The 21,928-nt window shown below is 41.6% G+C and overlaps 1 protein-coding gene across 2 annotated transcripts; it reads left to right on the top strand.

Annotated features, from left to right (window-relative positions):
- The first annotated feature begins 400 nt into the window (after positions 1-400).
- podn (podocan) lies at positions 401-21,927 on the top strand. 2 transcript variants are annotated; one of them, XM_008407802.3, is made up of 11 exons: positions 401-737; positions 6,762-7,043; positions 8,095-8,188; positions 12,898-12,962; positions 15,164-15,273; positions 15,407-15,563; positions 17,757-17,872; positions 18,594-18,807; positions 18,934-19,377; positions 20,246-20,351; positions 21,500-21,927. In XM_008407802.3, exons 2-11 carry the CDS (start codon positions 6,780-6,782, stop codon positions 21,526-21,528), a joined length of 1,599 nt encoding a protein of 532 aa, XP_008406024.1. In that variant the 5' UTR covers positions 401-737; positions 6,762-6,779; the 3' UTR covers positions 21,529-21,927. The 2 variants fall into 2 exon arrangements, with proteins under 2 accessions (XP_008406024.1, XP_008406023.1); XM_008407801.3 differs by having other exon boundaries at positions 414-737; positions 20,203-20,351.
- The last annotated feature ends 1 nt before the right edge of the window (position 21,928 follows it).

Here is a 21,928-nt window from a genome sequence, read left to right on the forward strand (position 1 = left end):
AATCATAATAAAAATTTCCCAATTTTTTGTATGGAGTTTTGTTTCAATGAGTCTAAGTTTAATTTTTATTTCTTTTAATGTGTTTTGCTACACACTTTACTTCCCTTTCTGTGTTTATTCTGTCGAGTATTTGTTTTAACTGTTTTTTGATGTGCTTAAATAAATGTAACATTAAGACTTGCTGCTCTTTTACTTTAGTATTTTGTCTGGATGGTTAACCTTTTAAATTTCCTCCTTAAATAATTTAAGCAATTTTTTTGGGGCAATTGGTGCAATAATGATTTATGACCCTGAGAAATTTGACTGCTTTTGAGTACCTTTTTTTTTTTTTTGAAGAAGAAGAAATCTGAGAACATTTTGGTGAAGATATTTTTTAAAACCCAAATTCCACGGTTTCTTTTGCCTATTTAAAAGAGCAAAAACAAAAAAGAATTTGTGTTTTTGGCTGACCCTCCTCCAAACTCCCTTCCTTTTCACATCTTCCTTCCTTCTTCTCTCCCTTAAACCTTCCCTCTCTCACTTCACATCTGGAGGGGGTTCTACCGCAGATCTGTGACTCCTCGCCTGCTATGGGACAGCCTCAGCTTGGACCAGATATCACGCTTCGGTTCTTTTCAGCAAATACTGTTCCACTTTTAGGACAGCTTTTAGGGGTAAAGTAGCGTAGTAACTCTGCTGCATGATTTGCGGTTGGCTGTTATGTTGGACAGAGCTTGCACTGAGTTTCCAGAGTCAAGGTAATTCATTTATGCATGACAGTTCTGCCTTCTGGTATGTGTTAAGACAATCCAGTCAGCTAAATATGAGCGGAGCCTCTTTATAACCTCTGCTCTGCTCAGAAACTGCATGAAAACAGACCAAAGCCATAAAAGTACTGAGCATTTGTTCTTTAAGCCCATAAATGACAACTTTTAGCAGGATATTGGTGTTCTTTTAGAGATGACTTTAAACTTCTCTATGACCCTTGGTTGCTATGACGTTTTTATGAAGTCGTCTGTGTTCACTAAGTGCTCACTGTGCTGAGTCTAGTCCAGACCATGTTTTTTAAGCTGTTTCTATTAGTTCTTGCCCTGCGACAGGCTGAAAAGGTTCCTTTGATGGACAGCTTTTAGAAGCTTACCTTGAGAGCTGCTCTGAGTGCGTAACAGTAGTATCTCTGTCAGAATCAGAGGACATAATGAAGCTGTGTTTTTTTATTTTCTTGAAATTGCTCAAGAAAGAATAAATAACAGCAATATGTTGCTGAAGAGGTTTGCACACACCTTGCTTAAGACTTTAAATCTCAGCAAATCACTGGTGCATTTAGAAAAAACAGAGCAAAAGTCCTAACATGTCATGCTTTTGTTTCTTTAAATTAGACTTTACGTTTGGGAGTTGACCTTCTGCTACTGGTGGAAATGTGATATTTTTATTATTTTTATGTTAGTGATTGATATCCAGATTTGAGGTGAAATATTTTAAATCAACCTGGTTTATATCCAGGCTGTATCTGTGAGAATTTGCTTCATTATAAATTTCTTCAGTTTTTCCTGTGATGTCACACTCGAGTGCTTCAGGTAATCAGATCTTACTATCAGACAAAGAAAACCTGAGTAAATACAAAAAACCCTTTCAAATGATGATTTTGTCTTTTAAAATCCATCCAAATGAACACTATGAGCACTATGTGAAAAGTATGCAGAGTGCTTGCTAAGTGAAGAGTCAGCTGTGAATAACTGCATTTCTTTTGGAAACTGAGTTCAGCTTGACCAGAACAACTAATGCTATAGAATCAAGGAATTGTTTAAATAGAAACCTGCCTGATAACATGAAGTAGGTTTACCTCAAGCCAACAGTTGACACTTGGTCATGTAGTTGCTGGATGTTAGTATTCGCACACACTTTTTCACACACGGCACAGATCACCTTTGAACACCATTTGACCTTCAGTATATGCCACACTGGCTTCTCCACTCTGTCCCTGCATCCTCCACTAAACAGCTACACCGTTCTGCAGACTGGTTCCTCTCTGGACAACTACCTCGGAATTTTCATCCAGGAGTTTTTGTCATTATAGTAGGTGTTTTGTAGCGACAAAATACCTACTATCACTGCGTTTGATAAATGCTCCTCAAAAGTATTAACGTCAGCTGTGGATTCAAAAACCATATAGTGGAAACAGACAAGTTGAAAAGAAATATCAACACTCCCGTCCGAGCTCATTTCTGCATAAATACAAAATTCTGACCAATTATACAAAACATTGCACTGAGCTCTGTGAGAATGAGAGGAAGACTGCGCCCTGCAGAAAGATGCTATTTTCATCATGCGTTTACATTTTGAAGCTATGGATGAAGCACGTCAGAGCCTTTAACCCTTGTATGTAAAAATGAGGTCCAACTGACCCCACACACGTAAAACTTGTATCATTTTCCATAGTCCTCTACATTTGCCTCAGTCCTCGCACACACAAGGGTTATGGTCTATGGAAGACCAAGAACAGAGACATTTGATTTCTCTCCCAGTGCTACAAATAAGAAACAGCACTCTTCTGTTCCTGCAGCCCTGGTTTGGGCTGCAGGATCTCCTTCATCCATTCTTGAATGAAGGAGATCTCAGAGCAGACAGACATACTGAGGATCAAAGTCAAGAGCTACATAATTTTTGAGGGCTCTTGCAGCTTTGAGCACTTCCTGAAAAATCTTCACTTGATTCTTTTGAGGAATGAAATATCCCAATCAAAAAGTTTCTTGTTTTTTAGCCATCTCAAGTACAGCTGACTTTTCCTTGACTAATAATAACATCATTTCAAACACAAGAATGGATTGGCTAGCTTGACAGATTGTTAAGAAATGCAGACCTTTCAGTGCTTGGAAGACTTTCATTTCTGTAGTCGGTACCTACAAACCCAAAGATGAACAATTTGGATTTCTTGCTGGAGCATCCATTTGAAAGCCCCAGCTCCAAGGAGAATTGTTGAACTTAATATTGCTTGAATGATTCCTGAGGGAATTCCAAGGAAAACCCTACTGATCAAAAAGAAAACACAAAGGCCATAATAACATTTATCAACCATCTTGAAGATTTCTGACATTAGGAAAACAATATCCTGCTGAGTAATAAGATAGGAATTAAACATTTTGGAATGTGTCATGATAGAAACTTGTGAGAAAATTCTGAAGATGAATGTCCAGTTTGTGACCTTAAACTCAATAACCCACTGAAGTGCTTATACTGCTTTGCTTCATGGAATATGCAGCAGGGAAACAATTCAAACCACACAGGCAAGTCCAACTACGAAAGACGAAAAAAAAGTGAAGTGATGAAGCCAAAGTTCAGATTAAAAACAGTTTGATATCCTGTGGCATGATAGTAAACAGGCTGGTAACACTCAAAAACCTTCTGATCTTCCTTCCAATGTTGCTGAGTTAGCAGAGTGTGTCAAATTTCCTCCAGAGTGATAAAAACATAATAATTGTCAGTTTTTGCGAATGCCTGGTGGCAGTTGCTGCTGCCAAAAGTGGCACAAACAGAGGGGGTCAATTACAATCTCACATAGTCTGGTAGGTTTGGATAGCTATTTTCCTTCCATCCATCCATCCATCCATCCATCCATTCATCCATCCATCCATCCATCCATCCATCCATCCATCCATCCATCCATCCATCCATCCATCCATCCATCCATCCATCCATCCATCCATCCATCCATCCATCCATCCATCCATCCATCCATCCATCCATCCATCCATCCATCCATTTTCTTCCGCTTATCCGGGGTCGGGTCGCGGGGGCAGCAGCTTCACTTCTTCCAGCTCCTCCGGGGGAATCCCAAGGCGTTCCCAGGCCAGCCGAGAGACGTAATCCCTCCAGCGTGTCCTGGGTCTTCCCCGAGGCCTCCTCCCGGTGGGACGTGCCCGGAACACCTCACCAGGGAGGCGTCCAGGAGGCATCCTTACCAGATGCCCGAGCCACCTCAACTGGCTCCTCTCGACGTGGAGGAGCAGCTGCTCTACTCGGAGTCTCTACTGAGACTCAGAGTAGCTCTACTGAGCTTCTCACCCTATCTCTAAGGGAGAGCCCAGCCACCCTGCGGAGGAAACCCATTTCGGCCGCTGAGCCTCATCCCGGCCGCTTCACACTCGGCTGTGAACCGCTCCAGTGAGAGCTGCAGATCACGTTCCGATGAAGCCAACAGGACCACATCATCCGCAAAAAGCAGAGATGCGATCCTAAGGCCACCAAAACGGATCCCCTCAACACCTCGGCTGCGCCTAGAAATTCTGTCCATAAAAGTAATGAACAGAATCGGTGACAAAGGGCAGCCTTGGCGGAGTCCAACTCTCACCGGAAACGAGCCCGACTTACTGCCGGCAATGCGGACCAGACTCTGACACCGGTCATACAGGGACCTGACAGCCCGTATCAAAGGGCCCGGTACCCCATACTCCCGGAGTACCCCCCACAGTGCCCCCCGAGGGACACGGTCGAACGCCTTCTCCAAGTCCACAAAACACATGTAGACTGGTTGGGCGAACTCCCATGCACCCTCCAGGACCCCGCTGAGGGTGTAGAGCTGGTCCAGTGTTCCACGACCAGGACGAAAACCACACTGCTCTTCCTGAATCCGAGGTTCGACTATCCGACGGACCCTCCTCTCCAGGACCCCTGAATAGACCTTACCAGGGAGGCTTAAGAGTGTGATCCCCCTGTAATTGGAGCACACCCTCCGGTCCCCCTTTTTAAACAGGGGGACCACCACCCCAGTCTGCCAGTCCAGGGGAACTGCCCCCGATGCCCATGCGATATTGCAGAGTCACGTTAGCCAACACAACCCCGCAACATCCAGAGCCTTAAGGAACTCCGGGCGGATCTCATCCACCCCCGGGGCCCTGCCACCGAGGAGCTTTTTGACCACCTCGGCGACCTCGTCCCCAGAGATTGGAGAGCCCAGCCCAGAGTCCCCATGCTCAGCTTCCTCAACAGAAGGCATGTTGGTGGGATTGAGGAGGTCTTCGAAGTATTCCGCCCACCGGCCCACAACGTCCCGAGTTGAGGTCAGCAGCGCACCATCCCCACTATAAACAGTGTTGGTGCTGCACTGCTTCCCCCTCCTGAGACGCCGGATGGTGGACCAGAATCGCCTCGAAGCCGTACGGAAGTCTGTCTCCATGGCCTCTCCAAACTCCTCCCACGCCAGAGTTTTTGCCTCAGCGACAACCCGAGCCGCATGCCGTTTCGCCCGCCGGTACCTATCAGCTGCTTCTGGAGTCCCACAGGCCAAAAATGCCCGGTAGGACTCCTTCTTCAGCTTGACAGCATCCCTCACCGAAGGTGTCCACCAACGGGTTCGAGGGTTGCCGCCGCGACAGGCACCAACAACCTTGCGGCCGCAGCTCCGATAGGCCGCCTCGGCAATGGAGGTACGGAACATGGTCCACTCAGACTCAATGTCCCCCACCTCCCCCGGAACGTGTTCGAAGTTCTGCCGGAGATGAGAGTTGAAGCTCCGTTTCACAGGGGACTCCGCCAGACATTCCCAGCAGACCCTCACTACACGTTTGGGCCTGCCAGGTCTGACCGGCTTCCTCCCCCACCACCGGAGCCAACTCGTCACCAGGTAGTGGTCAGTGGACAGCTCCGCACCTCTCTTCATCCAAGTGTCCAAGACATACGGCCGCAAATCCGATGAGATGATGACAAAGTCAATCATCGAACTGCGGCCTAGGGCGTCCTGGTGCCAAGTGCACATATGGACGCCCTTATGCCTGAACCTGGTGTTCGTGATGGACAATCCGTGACGAGCACAGAAGTCCAACAACAGAACACCGCTTGGGTTCAGATCGGGGGGGCCGTTCCTCCCAACCACGCCTCTCCAGGTCTCACTGTCATTGCCCACGTGAGCGTTGAAGTCTCCCAGTAGAACAAGGGAGTCCCCAGGAGGGGGACTCTCCAGTACCCCCTCTAAGGGCTCCAAGAAGGGTGGGTAATCTGAACTGCCGTTCGGCCCGTAAGCACAAACAACAGTCAGAACTCGTCCCCCCACCCGTAGGCGGAGGGAGGCTACCCTCTCGTTCACCGGGGTGAACCCCAATGTACAGGCGCCCAAATGGGGGGCAACAAGTATGCCCACTCCAGCCCGGCGCCTCTCACCGTCGGCAACTCCAGAGTGGAAGTACGTCCAGCCCCTCTCAAGGAGACTGGTTCCAGAACCAGAGCCATGTGTCGAGGTGAGGCCGACTATTTCTAGCCGGAACCTCTCAGTCTCGCACACTAGCTCCGGCTCCTTCCCCACCAGAGAGGTGACGTTCCACGTCCCAAGAGCCAGCTTCTGCAGCCGAGGATCAGACCGCCAGGGTCCCCTCCCTTGGCTGCCGCCCATAGCACAATGCACCCCTTTGGCCCCTCGGACAGGTGGTGAGCCCATCGGAAGGGGGACCCACGTCTCCTCTTCGGGCTGAGCCCGGCCAGGCTCAGTGGGTAAAAGCCCGGCCACCAGGCGCTCGCCATCGTGCCCCACCTCCAGGCCTGGCTCCAGAGTGGGGCCCCGGTGACCCGCGTTCGGGCGAGGGAAAACGCAGTCCAAAGTTCGTATTCATCAAAGCTATTTTCCATTGAAGATTAAACCATTTGGGACTGCTATTGTATTTACTCATGTTATCTTTGTCTGATATTTCAGTTTCTTTAATGAGCTGAAACAAAACAGAAAAACAGAAGACTGATTGTTGCTTTTTCATTGAAAAGTGGAGATAAGTGTTGCTGTGTATTTGCTTGTGTATCAGGACAGATCAACAGTAGACATGGACTTTCCAAAGCATTCCATCCTGCAGGCCTTCAGTGTGATGCTCTTGGCGTGGATGCTGGTACGTTGCCAGACCCCAGTGGAACCTGAGGAAGAAGAAGAGGATGAGGCAGTAAAGGAAACTGACACTGCAATACTGGTAACAACTGAATGCCCTTCAGAATGCAGCTGCACAACAGACGGAACAGTGGACTGTGCAGGAGTTGACCTGATAGAGTTCCCCGAAGAACTGCCTAATAAGATCCGCCGACTTTCTCTACAGGTCCCACACACACACACACACACGCACACACACCCCCACACACGCACACACACACACACGCACACACACGCACGCACACACACACACACACACACACACACGCACACGCACACACACACACAGTTGTGTTTTTGTGTTTTGTGGGGACTTTACATTGACTTCCATTCATTTTTTACAGCCTAACCCTTGCCCAACTCTTAAACCTAACCCTACCATATCTAACCCCTAACCCATAAACAAAATTTCCTCTTATGGGGACCAGGATTTGTCCCTGCAAGAAGCAATGGTCACCACAACCCCACAATGTAGACAGAAATATGTTCCCACAAGGACATAAAAACCTGGTTCACACGCACACACACAAATGTGTATTTTTACCCAGGGATTGGGGCTTTGCATTGACTGCTATTCATTCCTATAGCTAAACCCAGACCCTTACCCTAAACCTAATCACTACCAGCACAAGCATATCCCTGATGCTAAACTAAACTCAAATTAGTCCTAAACCTAACATCCAACTGAAGAACAGAACTTCTTCTCTTAGGGTCTGGGCTTTGGGCCCCGAGCAGTTGGTCCCCACAACATGGCAGAGTTAGGAAAGTGGCCATTGCTTTGCATCAAATACAAGACCACACACAAGTTTGTATTTCTACCCTTACTAGGACTTTGTGTTGACTTCCATTTATTTTAATAAGTATATTTATGCCTAATCCAGACAATTTCCCATGACCATAATCCTAACCTTAACCTAATTCACACCTTACTTCTAAACCCTGTTGCTAAATGTAAACAAAGGGGTCCATTGTATTAGGACCAACGTTTGGTCCTAATACAATGTTTGGTCCCGATAAGGCTTATCTGTCTTTAAAAGATCCATAAATACAGCTAAACAAGTAGACACACACGCACACGCTCATACACGCACGCACACACATTGCTCATCAATTTCAGCAGTACACCTACCTATTCATAATCTGAAATTATTGCTCAGAACACAAAGTGCTGAACTTCAGTCTTTGTAAATGTTGCATATTTTTTTCCCTGATGGCAGAACAACAAAATCAAGGAAATAACAGTGGAGCACATTTCCCATCTGCATCAGCTCGAGACTCTCAACCTCCAAAACAACTGGCTCACCACAGAGGGTAAACACAGTAACCAAGTCTCAACACTATGCAGGAACTCTGTGTTCACTGGGGAGGTAAACTGCAGACATCGTTCCAAGGGCGTTTTAGAGACAGAGTGGAAAGTTTTATCAGTGCAGCTTTTTTGTAGATTGGCTGATTGAAGTCAATATCTTCAATATGCACCTGTCAGTAGCAGAGGAATTGCTGCTATTTCACTTGTTGCCTGGTTCAGCGGTCTGTCCCAATGTGTGTTTAATTCCAGCAAACAGCATACAAGAAATAGATGGCAATGGATGGAGACGAAAGAATCAATTTTTATTTTTTGACAGAAAGGTTTCTGAAGTGTTGTTTAAATGACATGGAGTATTGAGTAGCTGGCAATACAGAAAGTTAGAAGGCAAATTCTTAAAGCTGCACATTTCTTCCTTAAAAAATATGCTATTAAGACTGCAGTGTGAAAAATGTCATGGTTGGGGTTATTTTATATGCCTGGTCCTGGATCAGATGTAGAAATTGGGTCATAGGTTTAACCCAGCCATTCATTAAGATTTCTAACCCCAAAAATTGGCTACTAAGATTAATATTCAACATTAAGCTTACCTAGGAGTGTGTTAACCCAGATAACTTCAATTTAGTTATTTGAATTACTTCAACTCTGCAGGCAGGGAGCCAATCTGCTGAGCCAGCATGAGACAGGCCATGCTATAACCAAACAGATAGTTGGTTACATGGTGAGACAAATTGCATTTCTATGAACTTAAAATTGCACAAATTGAAATTCCAAAAATAAATTTGCTAAATGGAAACATGCCAATTTAAAAAAAAAAACAAAAAAAAGACGTTTTTCAAAAAAGTTTTTTTGCGCTAAGATGAGGTGTTTTTTCAGCCATATAAAAATAGATTTATTTCACAAAACTGCAAAGGAAACACTTTTCACTCAACACAAGTCACATATGACCAACAGCCGGATGTTAGTTGTGCTGAAAATGACAAAGGAAGCAGCAGGACGATCAGTTTTTGTTTTTTTGTTTTTGACTTTTTTGTGTGAGACAAAAAGCAAAAACACACTGGCTCACCACAGAGGGTAAACACAGTAACCAAGTCTCAACACTCTGCAGGATCTCTGTGTTCACTGGGAGCCCTGTGTGAGCTTTCACAGCATCGCACAGTTCATAAAAAGTTCTGTGTCATTCAAACATGTTGAATCCTTCTTCTGTAAAACCCACAACAACAATTTCCCCAAAATGCTACATATGTAGCTGCTCCCAAGTAGGCGAGGCTTGTTGCTCCGATGCCTGAATAAGACGCCAACTTCTCCACTGATTGGCTGATATAGGATGAGGGCCAGCACCATGGCTTAATTAAATCTCATGTAGCTGTTTACAATCTGTGCAGCCATGATTTTTAATGACTTATTGCATGAACAAGCTTATTCATGTGTGATTTTATTTTCATTTCTTACTTAATGGAGACACTACAATTGCAAAAGTGTGTTTTAGGTGAATATAGACAAAGTTTTGCACACTTTTGTAGAGTGAGAGACAGAACACACAATTGTATTTTCACTTAAGGTATATTATTGTCGGGAAACGAACCCAGAACCTTCTTGCTGCAAGGCAACAGCTCTACCAACTGCGCCACTGTGCAGCCCGGTCTTTCTGCATGGAGTTTGCATGTTCTCCCTGTGCATGCGTGGGTTTTCTCCGGGTACTCCGGTTTCCTCCCACAGTCCAAAAACATGACTGTCAGGTTAATTGGTCTCTCTAAATTGTCCCTAGGTGTGAGAGTGTGTGTGCATGGTTGTGTGTCTCTGTGTTGCCCTGCGACAGACTGGCGACCTGTCCAGGGTGTACCCTGCCTCTCGCCTGGAACGTTAGCTGGAGATGGGCACCAGCAACCCTCCCGACCCCACTGAGGGACAAGGGTGAAAGAAAATGGATGGATGGATGGATGGTATATTATTGTCTTTAATGACCCTAACAATTGTTTTGTGGACTGTGGGTGAAAGAATATCTGGAAAGGACTCATGCATTCAGGGGAAAATGTTTAAGTTCCATAGAAAGAGTCCTCCACCAGGATTCATCGAGCCAAACCAATTCCCAAGAATTTATTTTTATAAATTATAGCAAAATCTGGACTTATTTCATGTGACTGAGGTCAAACTGTTGTGTTTTACCTCAGTCAAACACAAGTTTTTTTTATTTTTTATTTACTTAAAAAATAAAAGTGATGAAAGTGCTGAACTAAAAATAATCCATAAAATAAGCGGTAACACTTTATTTGAGGGGGGTGAATAAGACTGACATGACAGTGTCATAAACACCTGTCGTGAACATGAATAAGCCTTCATGAATATTTATGACTATTGTCATAAAGCGTCATTTGGTAAATAATGACACTTTTAATTCAAAGTTGACATTATTCAAAATGTCTTTGTAATGACAACTTGACATTAACCAAGAAATCATTACTGATATAAATTTGTTATAAAAGTATTACTGATTGCACTTTAAAAATTAGGTAACTTTATGTTATTAAAGGTAAAGTTTAAACAGTAATGATTTTTTTGGTTAATGTCAAGTTGTCATAACAAAGACATTTTGAATAATGTCAACTTTGTATAAAAAGTGTTATAATTTACCAAATGATGCTTTACAACAGTCATAAATATTCACGAAGGCTTATTCATGTATATGACATGTGTTATGTCATGTTTATGAAAGTGTTGTGACAGTCTTATTCACCCCCCTTCAAGTAAAGTGTTACCAAATAAACTAATAGAACCTTTGAATTTTATAAGGCAGATCTGAGATGCATTAGAAACACATGTAATGGTCAAAAGTAGAAATAAAATACAAGTAAAGACAATCAAAGACATATTTATGTGTGAATAATGAAAATATTAAAATGTAATAGGACTTGCTGGCCTATTACTGGTTTTTATCATTGTAGAACACCATATGAAATATTGGTTGTAAAAGATATGAGAGCTCCGTCCCTCAAGAGTTGTTGTTCAGGGCGAAGAAAAAAGTTCTGCCAGACAGAGTCAATGAGTTTTATAGCCAAGGACAGAAGATTCACCTAAACATTGAGGAGTCAGTCAGACTTTACAAACTACATCCCTTAAGAATAACCTTCAGGGATAAGTTTATTCAACAAAAGAATAAACTTTTGTAGAAAGTTTTGTGAATAAAGACATAACATAATTTAGGTCAATAATGTAATGTGAGAGGATGTAATACAATTTCTAACACTCAATCCACAGCAGATAGTTCACTGTGCCACACTAAAGAGCACAAAGTGCCATCAAGCCTTGGCTATAACATGACGCTGAGTCTTTCAGCTCACTGTGTCGACATCGACTCAGTCTTCTCGGATAACTGTATTAATTCAGCTGCAGTGAAGGGTTTTAAGCATGGATGGTGTGTTTATGGTCATGCCACATCAAGTTGATTAGATTTAAGTCCAGACTTTTGACTTTGCCACTCCAAATGATCTAATTTGGTAACATTTAAAAAGCTCAGATCTGGACTTGTTGGTGTGCTTCGAATCACTGCCCTGCTGTAAAACCCAAGTGTGCTTGAATCAAGAGAGGAATATTCTCTTTCAGAGTTTTCTCATAGAGAGAAAATGTCAGAATGTCAAAACGAATGAAAGCAGCCACAGACCATCCTATTACAGCTGTCATGGTTGACTCTCAGTACAATGTCCTTTTTCTATAATGTTGTGTTAGGTTTGCTCTAGATGTTACACAATGCACACATTACAAATATTTCACTGTTGTTTGACGATTCCACAGAATGGTTTCCCTAAAGTCTCCGGTATCTTTGAAATGTGGTTTTGTGTTTGTTTTTGGTCAGCAGTGGGTTGGAACCCTCTCCTGAGAGGCCATTTTAACACACTCTCTTTCTTATTGTTCAGTGATGACCATTAACCTGTGAGCAAAGTCTGTTATGCTTTAAAAGTTCTTTTGAGATGTTGGAGTAACTTTGGTCTGCCAGACAATCCTGGAATGGTTCTCACTGTGGTTCACTGGAGTCTGAACGCTGTACCAACGGGGTTGTAACCCATCCCAGTCAGATAGACATCAGGGACTTTGTTTCTCATCGGATATTGATTTTTTCTTTTAAATAGAATTTTATTTGTTGTTTTTTCAAATCTTGTAGCCTACTTCATGTTGTTAGGCATGTTCTTTTTAAGGGATACATTAATTCCACTGACAGGAAGGCGTGGCAAGGGAAACAGAACTAAACAAATGTGGTTAATCACAGTTAATCAGTTATTTAAAAATTACATCTTCATGTATAGTCAGGGTGGTTTGGATAGGATTGCTCCTCTAATGAAGGAAATCATCTTGAACACTACATATTCTATTTAGCTTTATCTGATTTTGGAATTGTGTAATTTGAAACATCTAGGTTTGACCGAAAAACTTGTATGCATGTGACATTATGATTTCATAGGCAAGATTAAGTATAAAGCAGCTTTGATCTCCAGGTCTTTATCTCTGTGTCCCAATTTCAAAGTGATAAATTACAAAGTCAAATTTTTTTTAAGTCATGTTGGATATGTTTTTTTTATAACAGCTGAAGATGATGCAGTTACTTGATTGTGCTATAAAATGGCAGCATGTGCCTGGAAAATACATACTACCGCCCCTTTGGGACAATGCAATGAATTTGTGGCAGGCATATCTATATTAATTCACATTTTTGTCTATTTTTCAGGCCTTGAAGATGAAGGTTTTGAAATGCTTGAAGAGCTGGCTTATTTGTACCTGGCTAACAACAAAGTGAGTCATACGTAAGAATCTAAAATGTCCAGAATTGCCATACTGGACAATGGCACGATGGTTTATTTGCCCTCAAAACATCTTGTCTATTTTGTTGTGACAGACAGTAATAGCTTACATACTGTGTTTTAGCTGGTCAAAGATAAAAATGCTACTGACCTTTCTGGACAAGGCGAGTGAGAGAGAAATGATGGGCAGATTTGTGTGTCCAAAGGGACAAACAGGAAAACAGAATGCAGGAAGAATAGAGGATTTTTAAGTGCTCACTAAGCCTCAAAGACATCCCATGTTACTTTAATACATAAACCATGTTATTAAGGAGAAAGCTCTAAATGAATGTGTAATCTCAAAAATGCTTCTTTGCTTTCTATATTCATTTGACAGATTTTAGCATTTGAGAGCCTTATATTACTGAAGAGATACATCTTTTGTTTTCAACTATAATGACAGAGAGAAAAACTTGTTTGTTATATAGATTTACTACACATAGAGTGAGATATTTTAAGCCTTTAATTATTGGAATTTTGATAATTACAGGTTACAAATAGAGTTAAGCCAAGATTCACTTTTTTTTTCTCAAAAATGTTTTATATCTTCCAAAAAGTTAAATATTGGAAACTTTATCCAAGCAATTTATATAAAAAACTGAGTGGAAGGAAAACACCTGCAAAGGTTTCCTGAGCCTCTAAATGGTCTCTCACTCTGGGTCAGTTGGCTCCACAATCATGAGTTAAACTGCTCACTGGACAGATGTCCAGAAGACAGACATGGACACTTTTCACAAGGAAGGCAAGGAAGGGAAGCCACAAGAGGTTAGTACAAATTATTATGATTGTTCAGAAAGTGCTGTATCCAAGCATTTTCATAGAAAGTTGAGTGGAAGGAAAAAGTGTGGTAGGAAATGGTCCATCCATGAATTTCATCCAGGACCTTCATTACTTGCAGCCTTGCTCCGGTTCAGTGTCTCCACCTGACTTCTAGATACAGAAAAGTGGGAGGGAGAGGCAAAGGGAGCAGCAGCTCCTGATTTGGTTGAAGACAAACTTGTGGAAACAGAAGAGGCAGTGACTGAGGTAGAAGATATAATATCTCAGGTTTTACAGGAAAGCTGTGGGTCAGAGAAGGGCAGGTTTCCTGTCTGGCTGGGGACAGGAGAGAAGGATGTGCATTTTTCAGAAATTTCTGTTTTATAGATAGTATGTAGTAATCTAACTTTCTATGCAAAAAATTAGAACATTTAGACAAAACTGGAGTTTCTTTTGCTTGGAAAACCTGCTAAATGAAACCATTTTACATGTCACGTGCTTTGAGGCATACATCATCTGGGTAATTAATCGCTTAGGGGCAACAACATTTTGATTGTTGATATAATTTGATGAGAGGCCTCAGAGCTCAGAGGCTTCTGGGTAATCTGGGCTGTGATTTAGATCAGAAAAATAGAAAAGGAGATGTGGAAAGAGACTTTTGGCTTCAGATGTAAGACATTAGGGAAGGTGCAGAATGCATAAGTAGTTGGAGCTTCAATAAAATGGCAGAAATGAAACTAGGAGATTATGATGCATGCTAGAAATTTGAAAGGACCAATAGAAGGGTTGACATATTATATAATATGCAACACTTGTTTTCAGAAACTGCATGTCTGATTGCCATCATCAATCAGAATTTGATTCAGGATGACTTCTTGGAAAGTAAATGCACTCTGGATGGGACTGGAAGAATTTTCACCTCAATGTATGGATTAACCTTATATTTTAAGTATGCAAATGTTTGAAGCACCTCTTTTCTTACTTTTTTTCTTCTCCCTGTTCAAGTCTTGTTTGTTGCAGTTCTGTTTGTAGATTCCTAAAATCGCTCTCTACATTGAAAGTGAGACGGCCTCTTTCACTCCCTCTACTATTACAAGTGGCCTCTTGTGCTTTTGGAAGGGAGATCTAACAACAAATAATTTACAGTTCTTTGTCTCCAACAGCTTAGCCAGAATAAGGCATTTAGAAGCATTTCTTATTCAGTATTCGAAAATTAATCCTTTATCTGGTACTGATTATATTGTATCTAGCAAGCAAAAAAACTAAACAAAAATAAACCACACAGGCGGGTCAGAAAACGTAGCGAATGGCCAGTGGTGACAATACATGTAAACCACATAAAGAAAAATAAAAAAGAAATCACAATGTTTCATTCAATCTCTGATGTGCTTGTAGCTCTCCTCTGCACCAAGAGTCCTGCCGCCATCTTTGGTCAGCGCTGATTTTGCTGCTAATCAGCTCTCCAGGATCTACCCATACACATTTGGTCATAAACCAAAACTAAGGTACTGATGTAAGGTACTGAGGTCTTATGTGTGATTATACCTCTTTTTATTTCAAGTACAGTTAGTAGAACATATCATGTGTGCGTGTGCGTGGGTGTGTGTGTGCGTGTGTGTGTGTGTCATGACTCCATAGGTCTGTGTATCTCCATAACAACAAGCTGACAGATGAAGGACTTCCCGATAACATGTTTAATGCCTCTGACACGCTGGAGATCCTCACCATATCCAGCAACTTCCTGAGGGTCGTTCCCAGCAATCTGCCATCCAGTCTTCTCCGACTTCATCTGAAGGTCTCACACATGCAGCAAAAACAATGATAGTTGGACACAAGCGATTACAATAACACACCAGAGCACATTTCAGTTAATACATGCTTTTAATCTTAGGGTGACTTTTCTCTGGCTGAAGATAGATGTACTGCAGTCAGGCTGAGCATGGATGGTCTCTGGTGAGGCCTTTAATTAAGAGAGCAGTGGGTGAACATGGTTTATTGGCAGAAATGTTGGGTCTTACATGACAGAGGGTGGCAGCAGCATTGACCATGAATCCAAAACTATGCAGATGATACAATTACCTGTTATTATCTGTATTAGTAGTAATGCATTATTTAGAATTTCTCAGGTTTGCGTTTCGTGTTTTGTTTTTGTTCATTTAGCACAGAATTAGCTGGTAGATGCAGACAATTTAACAGCTACATTTTCTAAAAGGGCAACAAGTAGTTTAAACATTGGAAATCAAAACTCTTCAAGGGAATGGAATATTGAATTTAATCATTATCATATTATATTCCATATTTGATTTAAACAACTTTTTGCATGGTGGTAATTTGCTCATAAATGCACATGGTTTGGGCATAAATATGTTGGAATATGTCTAGGTTTGTGTTTAGCATATTATTCTTTACAATGGGAACTGTATGTGTCACTGTTGTCCTAGCTACATGGCAGCCTTGACCTCCACATGATGTCCAACTGGCTCGTATGGATACAATCTATATTAAAAGCCTATACACCTCAGTTACAATATGTCTCTCACTGTTGTTGTGTAAAGTATCTTGCACAGTTTAATGATAATGTTTTGAACTGACCATCAAAAACTTCTATTTGTTCCATAGAAGTTTGCAGAACTAAAAGAGCAAGCTTACAAACCTGAATAAACTAAACCAGAAGAAATGGGTCAAAATTCGAACATTGTTGTGAGACGCTTGTAGTGGGAAACCTAAGGAACATAAAAACAACTAAGAAAATTAGATTTCTAGTTATTTAGAACATTTGCAAATAAGAATAATTATGGTAATCTTAATTGATGCTCATAGACAGATTAAATATCAGCCAGTAAGAAAACGGCTTCTGTCTATTAATATATGTAGAAGTTTCTTAGTATGAGCCAGCTGGGGTTCATGTTTCTCTAAAGCAGCTGGACAAGAACATTCTATGACCAACACAGTAAATAAAATGCAGAACAAGACACATAAAAACCCAGGACTGCATCTCAGTCGAACCAAATCCTGAAGCCGTGTCTGGAGCCACTTCTTGTTTCCTGCCTCTACGCTGTCTCCTTTTATTGTTCTTCTTCTTCTTGCACTCTTCTTTTTCTTGTTACTTTTCTGCTCATTTCCTTGTTGTGTGTTAACAGATCACATTTCTTCCTCTTCTCTTAAAATCTTGAATATCTTTCCTGATGAAGCCACCAGGTGTTTCCCATCAGTGAATATTTAACATGATTAATACGTCAGAATAAAAAAACGCACGATGACATATTTTAGTCTGGTTTTTATTCACATCCTAAAAATCTGGCAGTTTTATCTTGGTCCTGATGGTCCTGTAGACTTTTTAGATCCAGAGTTAATCTGTGCTTGGGCTTTTATGTAAACACCAGCTAGTAATCATTTGCTCTGACTGTGTTTTAGAAACATCTGTTAAACAAGCCAGAACGGAATTAGGGAAAAATGCATGTAAATATGCAGCAGATGTTTCCTGGAATACTTTTTATTTAAAAAGAACCTGAAATGTTTGGAACACAAAGAAAAAGCTTTGATAAATTCTAATGATTTTCTTTCATATTTCGCTTATGTGTTGTTATTATTACTGTTTTATTTGTTGTAAGTTCAAGTGTTTTGAACCCTTTGAGACATTTTACCTAAAAAAAGGTACAATAAAGATTTTATGTCTGTGTGAACAAGTGGACTTTTGTTAAATGTTTGAAGCAGGACTAGCCCTGCTGGCCTGATGCTAAAGCTACTTCATGTGGAGGGAAATCTTCTTGCATGTTCCTGCATGATCTGGTGGGGTCGTCATGGTGAGACACAGTAATGATGTGAACTGGAGAAACTTTTCTTGCTGAGTACTTGAGCCTGGCAGGATCATGACTGACTTCACGCCAATAGAGTTTTAGTTAATTTGCCCCAATCCAGCCACTTTCTGCCAAAGGTTGTGGAGAGCATATCATTTTATTAATCAAAAAATATTTCTTTTATGCTACAGAGTAACAGGCTGGAGAAAATCCCAACAGGGGCCTTTGAGGATTTGCAAAACCTTCGAGAGCTTTATCTCCAGAACAACCTCCTCACCAATGATGGGATGGACAACGAGACTTTCAGGTGCGCTTAACATTTTAGTCACAAAACAAAGCAATTCAAATATTTCACTTTGTATTTTCATAACTAAAATAAAGAACACAAAAGTGTCTCACATCACACAAATAGATTATACCTCAAAATGTACACAACTAACAAGTCCACAGCATTCTAAAAGGGAGTCTGTACTGTGAATGGTTTGGTAACGTGATCATCAGATCTCAGATCTTCCTAAATGAACAGCACTGCTGGGCAAAAGACTTTACCTGATCCAAAATGAATCAATGTGCTTGTAAAATTATTACCACCAGCTGCAGATAATTAACATTTTGGTCAACTTTTATCTTCGCTCTATGGAACAAGGATTTAACAAACTGTGCAGTTTCTTAATGTTTCTTCCACTGTCACTATAAACACAATGGAATCGATGTATTCCACTTCAGAAAACTTACCACTTGGTGGTCTGAACGATAGTTGGCTAACTGCCAGTACATTTAGCTAATGCTGCAGGGGTAACTGAAGTCTCCTGGTATACATCATCCCTTAATCCTACTTGGACAAAATGTATTTTTATTACTATTTTCAACTCCAAATGTGCAGGAAACTTATTTCAAGCATCTTTAAATGCAAACCTTGGAATTTGCTCTGCAGCTGTGAAGCACCTAGAAGTCACAAAAAACATAAAGTATTAAATTACAGAGTGCAGAATCGAAAACATGATTTCCCTCCTCTTCTGTTTCCGCAGCCAGCTGAGTAGCCTCGAGTATCTTGACTTGTCCAATAACAACCTGAGCGTTGTTCCTAAGGGTTTGCCTCGCAACCTGGTGCTGCTGCACCTGGAGAAGAACGCCATCCACAGCATTCCTGGAGACGCTCTCATCTCTGTGCGGAACATTGAATACCTGCTTCTACACAATAACAAGCTGCGCTCCCGCTCTATACACCCAATGGCCTTCCAGGTACTTTAAGGAATAGTTGATAATATATTAGATGCTACTCACAAATGTGTAATGGCAGTGCATATCTTCAAATGCACTGCATCGCAGCAGTGCTCTTCATTCATTTGAATTACATATTTCTCCTAGGGCTTGAAGAAGCTGCACACTCTTCATTTGTATAATAACTTGCTGGAACGAGTTCCCAGAGGCTTACCTCGGCGAGCCAAGACTCTCATGCTGCTCCACAACTTTGTTTCTGAAATTGGCCGCAATGACCTGTCCTTGCTGTATACCCTGACTGAGCTCAATCTGAGCTACAACAAACTGACCAACACCAAGATTCACCGTGATGCCTTCAGAAAGCTGCGCATACTGGAAACTCTGGACCTGTCTGGAAATGCCCTTCATGCCATGCCCCTGGGCCTTCCGCACAGTCTGAAGGTTCTGGAGATCAAGAACAACCAGCTCAGTGCTATACCATATGGAGCCCTGGCAGGAATGCAGAAGCTGCAGAAGTTGATCCTGAGTGACAACAAACTAAAACTCAACTCAGCCTACCAAGGAGCCTGGATGGAGCTCAGTGCACTCACAGTGAGTGACCTGTAGAGATACTGGTCAGATTATGCTTAGTAACAAGTGTTGTAACCCTAGTCTATTACCTTAACATAGAAGGTTAAAACCTGCAGTAGATTATTTTTATTTACGTAATTTGTTTTAAATGAGACTCTGAAAAAAAATCAGTGAAAAAAATTGAGCTCCTTTGCCTCCTTCCTGTGGTCAGATACACCTTCAGAGATACACCACTTCAAAACCTAGCAATCAGAATCATGCTCGTGTACGCACTACTCACACCCTGTCCCTTGTTTTCTGCTACGCTACAGCTAGTTGCCCTCACCAGAGCCTGCCGTGAATGCTAGGATAGATAGCATAGCCACAGATGATGGCAGATAAACTGTTTTTCAGTAACATTAAGTTGCTTGTCCATCATTAGCTCACTGAGGAGCGTATACACAAGCTTAATTCACAATGCTAATACCTTCTTCCTGGCTCTGATTGGTTGTTTTTGACTACAGTTAGTAGGACCACAGGGACAAGGGTGATTTTTTTTTCACAGATCATTTTGTCTTATGATATACTGTCACAGCATACTGACAGGTGTACAAAATATGCTAAAAATATTTTTTATAAAAGTTACATACTTCAAGTGTGACAAAATGCAAAAAATATATATTTTTTGATCCATCCATCCATCCATCCATCCATCCATCCATCCATCCATCCATCCATCCATCCATCCATCCATCCATCCATACGAATGGGTTACATGTGATAGTGGTATATGAGTAACATTAATTTCTTTTGCTATGTTCCTTTTTGATGATGTATATATTATTATTATTATTACTATTATTTTAGACACTAGACCTTTCTGGTAACCAGCTAACACACATCCCATCAGACCTTCCTGAGTCTCTGGAGTATCTTTACCTGCAAAGCAACCGGATCTCCAGTGTTCCTGCTTCAGCGTTTGAAGGCACTCCAAACATTAAAGGCATCTTCCTTCGGTAAGAGGCGAACAAACATCCTTAACCTTTCTCACTCAAATCCATTGAGTGTTGTATGTGTTGAACCTGAAACATGGCCGCATCTGCATGCATCAAAAAGTAATGAAAGACACAATATCTGCACTAACGTTCTCATCCTCTGGTCTATTTGTTCACTTTTGATCTAAACTCATGGATGTGTTTCCGCTGGCAGGTCATTGGTGCTTTCTGAATTATAAACTGAGATAGAGCAGATAATGAATCCAATCCACTATCTGGATAAAATAAGTTATTTGTCAACTTACAAATAATTCAACATTTATTTGTAAGATCTACACAATTCAGCGTTTACAGTTGGAACCAGTTTCCTTTCTGGAGCTGTTTTTGGTTTTAGTGTTAATGAAATGAGATTTTTCCTCACATGGACGACCTTCTGTGTGCACCGCTCTGTCGCAAATCAAAAGAAAGCACTATCTGTTGCGCATACAGACTTAGCTTCATTTTGTAGAGTACCGCAACACGGGATCTAATCTCTCCAACTCCACTAACTTGAGTGCATTCAGCAAATGTTCCACTTTGGTTTATTCTACGTACTGTGGGCTTACCGCCACAAGCCCTGCAGCTGAAAGCAGCGGTCAGACAAGAGTTAAGAGGTTTTGAGCATGTGCTTTCAAGGTATTTGTTCTGGTTTGGTTTCAGTGTGACCTTAACCTTGTTGCTTTATAGCTACGCTTACGAGCTTCGACCCCTTCCGGGATGCAGGTTTGCCATTATTGTCATATCAGCTGCTGCTCCAGTTCTCTCCCCTTGCTTCCCTCCACTTGCAGTATTAAACACATGTTCTGTACCAACTGGAGTGTTTGCAGCAGGAGGGAAATGGAAATAAATGTTGTAATAGCGCAGAAATTACTTGGTGATGGATGATTAAACATGCAAGTAAATGGAATTGATCTCATACATTCCTTAAAAATACTTGGAGGTAACTCAAGTCAACACTTCGGTGAGTAAATAGTGCAGAACAACTAAAACTAATTTTGTTCTGGACCAGCATCACCAGACAGATCTGTAAATTTAAGTTCGTCTGCTAAGTGAATCCTGAGGCCTTCGGCTTCAGCAGAGGAAGTGATAATTTTACAAACTAAATCGTCCCTCCTGTTTTTTGTTCCAAGGTTTAACCGGCTGTCTGTGGACTCTGTAGACGAGAGCTCCTTCGCCCACCTCGTCAACTTGCAGGTGCTGGACTTTGGGACGGGAAACACAGAGCTGTCCTCAAAAAAAGATGAGAAAGAAGGTGGAGAGATGATGGAGCAGGAAACATAGAGCACTGGACTGCATGTTTCAGACAACAGAACAGGTTTTTAAAACGGGACGGAACCTGTGAATGTTTTTCTTTTCTTTTTTTTATATCTCCATCTTTAAACCATGCTGAGATGCAGAGCCACATATTTCTGGTGCAGGATACCGGATGGAAGTTCATTTTGTTTAAACCGAACTTTAAAATTTGCTTTTGATTGTTCATATGCAATCTTTAAGAGGGAATCTCTCATATATGCATCTGAACACCAACCTGGGAAGAAACATGAAAAATGACAGTCACT

The sequence above is a fragment of the Poecilia reticulata genome, chromosome 4 (genome assembly GCF_904066995.2).
Source record: "Poecilia reticulata chromosome 4, P_reticulata-male-v2, whole genome shotgun sequence".
NCBI classification, from domain to species: domain Eukaryota; kingdom Metazoa; phylum Chordata; class Actinopteri; order Cyprinodontiformes; family Poeciliidae; genus Poecilia; species Poecilia reticulata.

Excerpts from the sequence above, each read along its gene's own strand:
- podn (XM_008407801.3), top strand. The coding sequence starts at position 6,780 with ATGGACTTTCCAAAGCATTCCATCCTGCAGGCCTTCAGTGTGATGCTC. Across the intron at positions 7,044-8,094 it reads TCCGCCGACTTTCTCTACAG|AACAACAAAATCAAGGAAAT; the intron begins GTCCCACACACA and ends CCCTGATGGCAG. Across the intron at positions 15,564-17,756 it reads TTCTCCGACTTCATCTGAAG|AGTAACAGGCTGGAGAAAAT; the intron begins GTCTCACACATG and ends TTTATGCTACAG.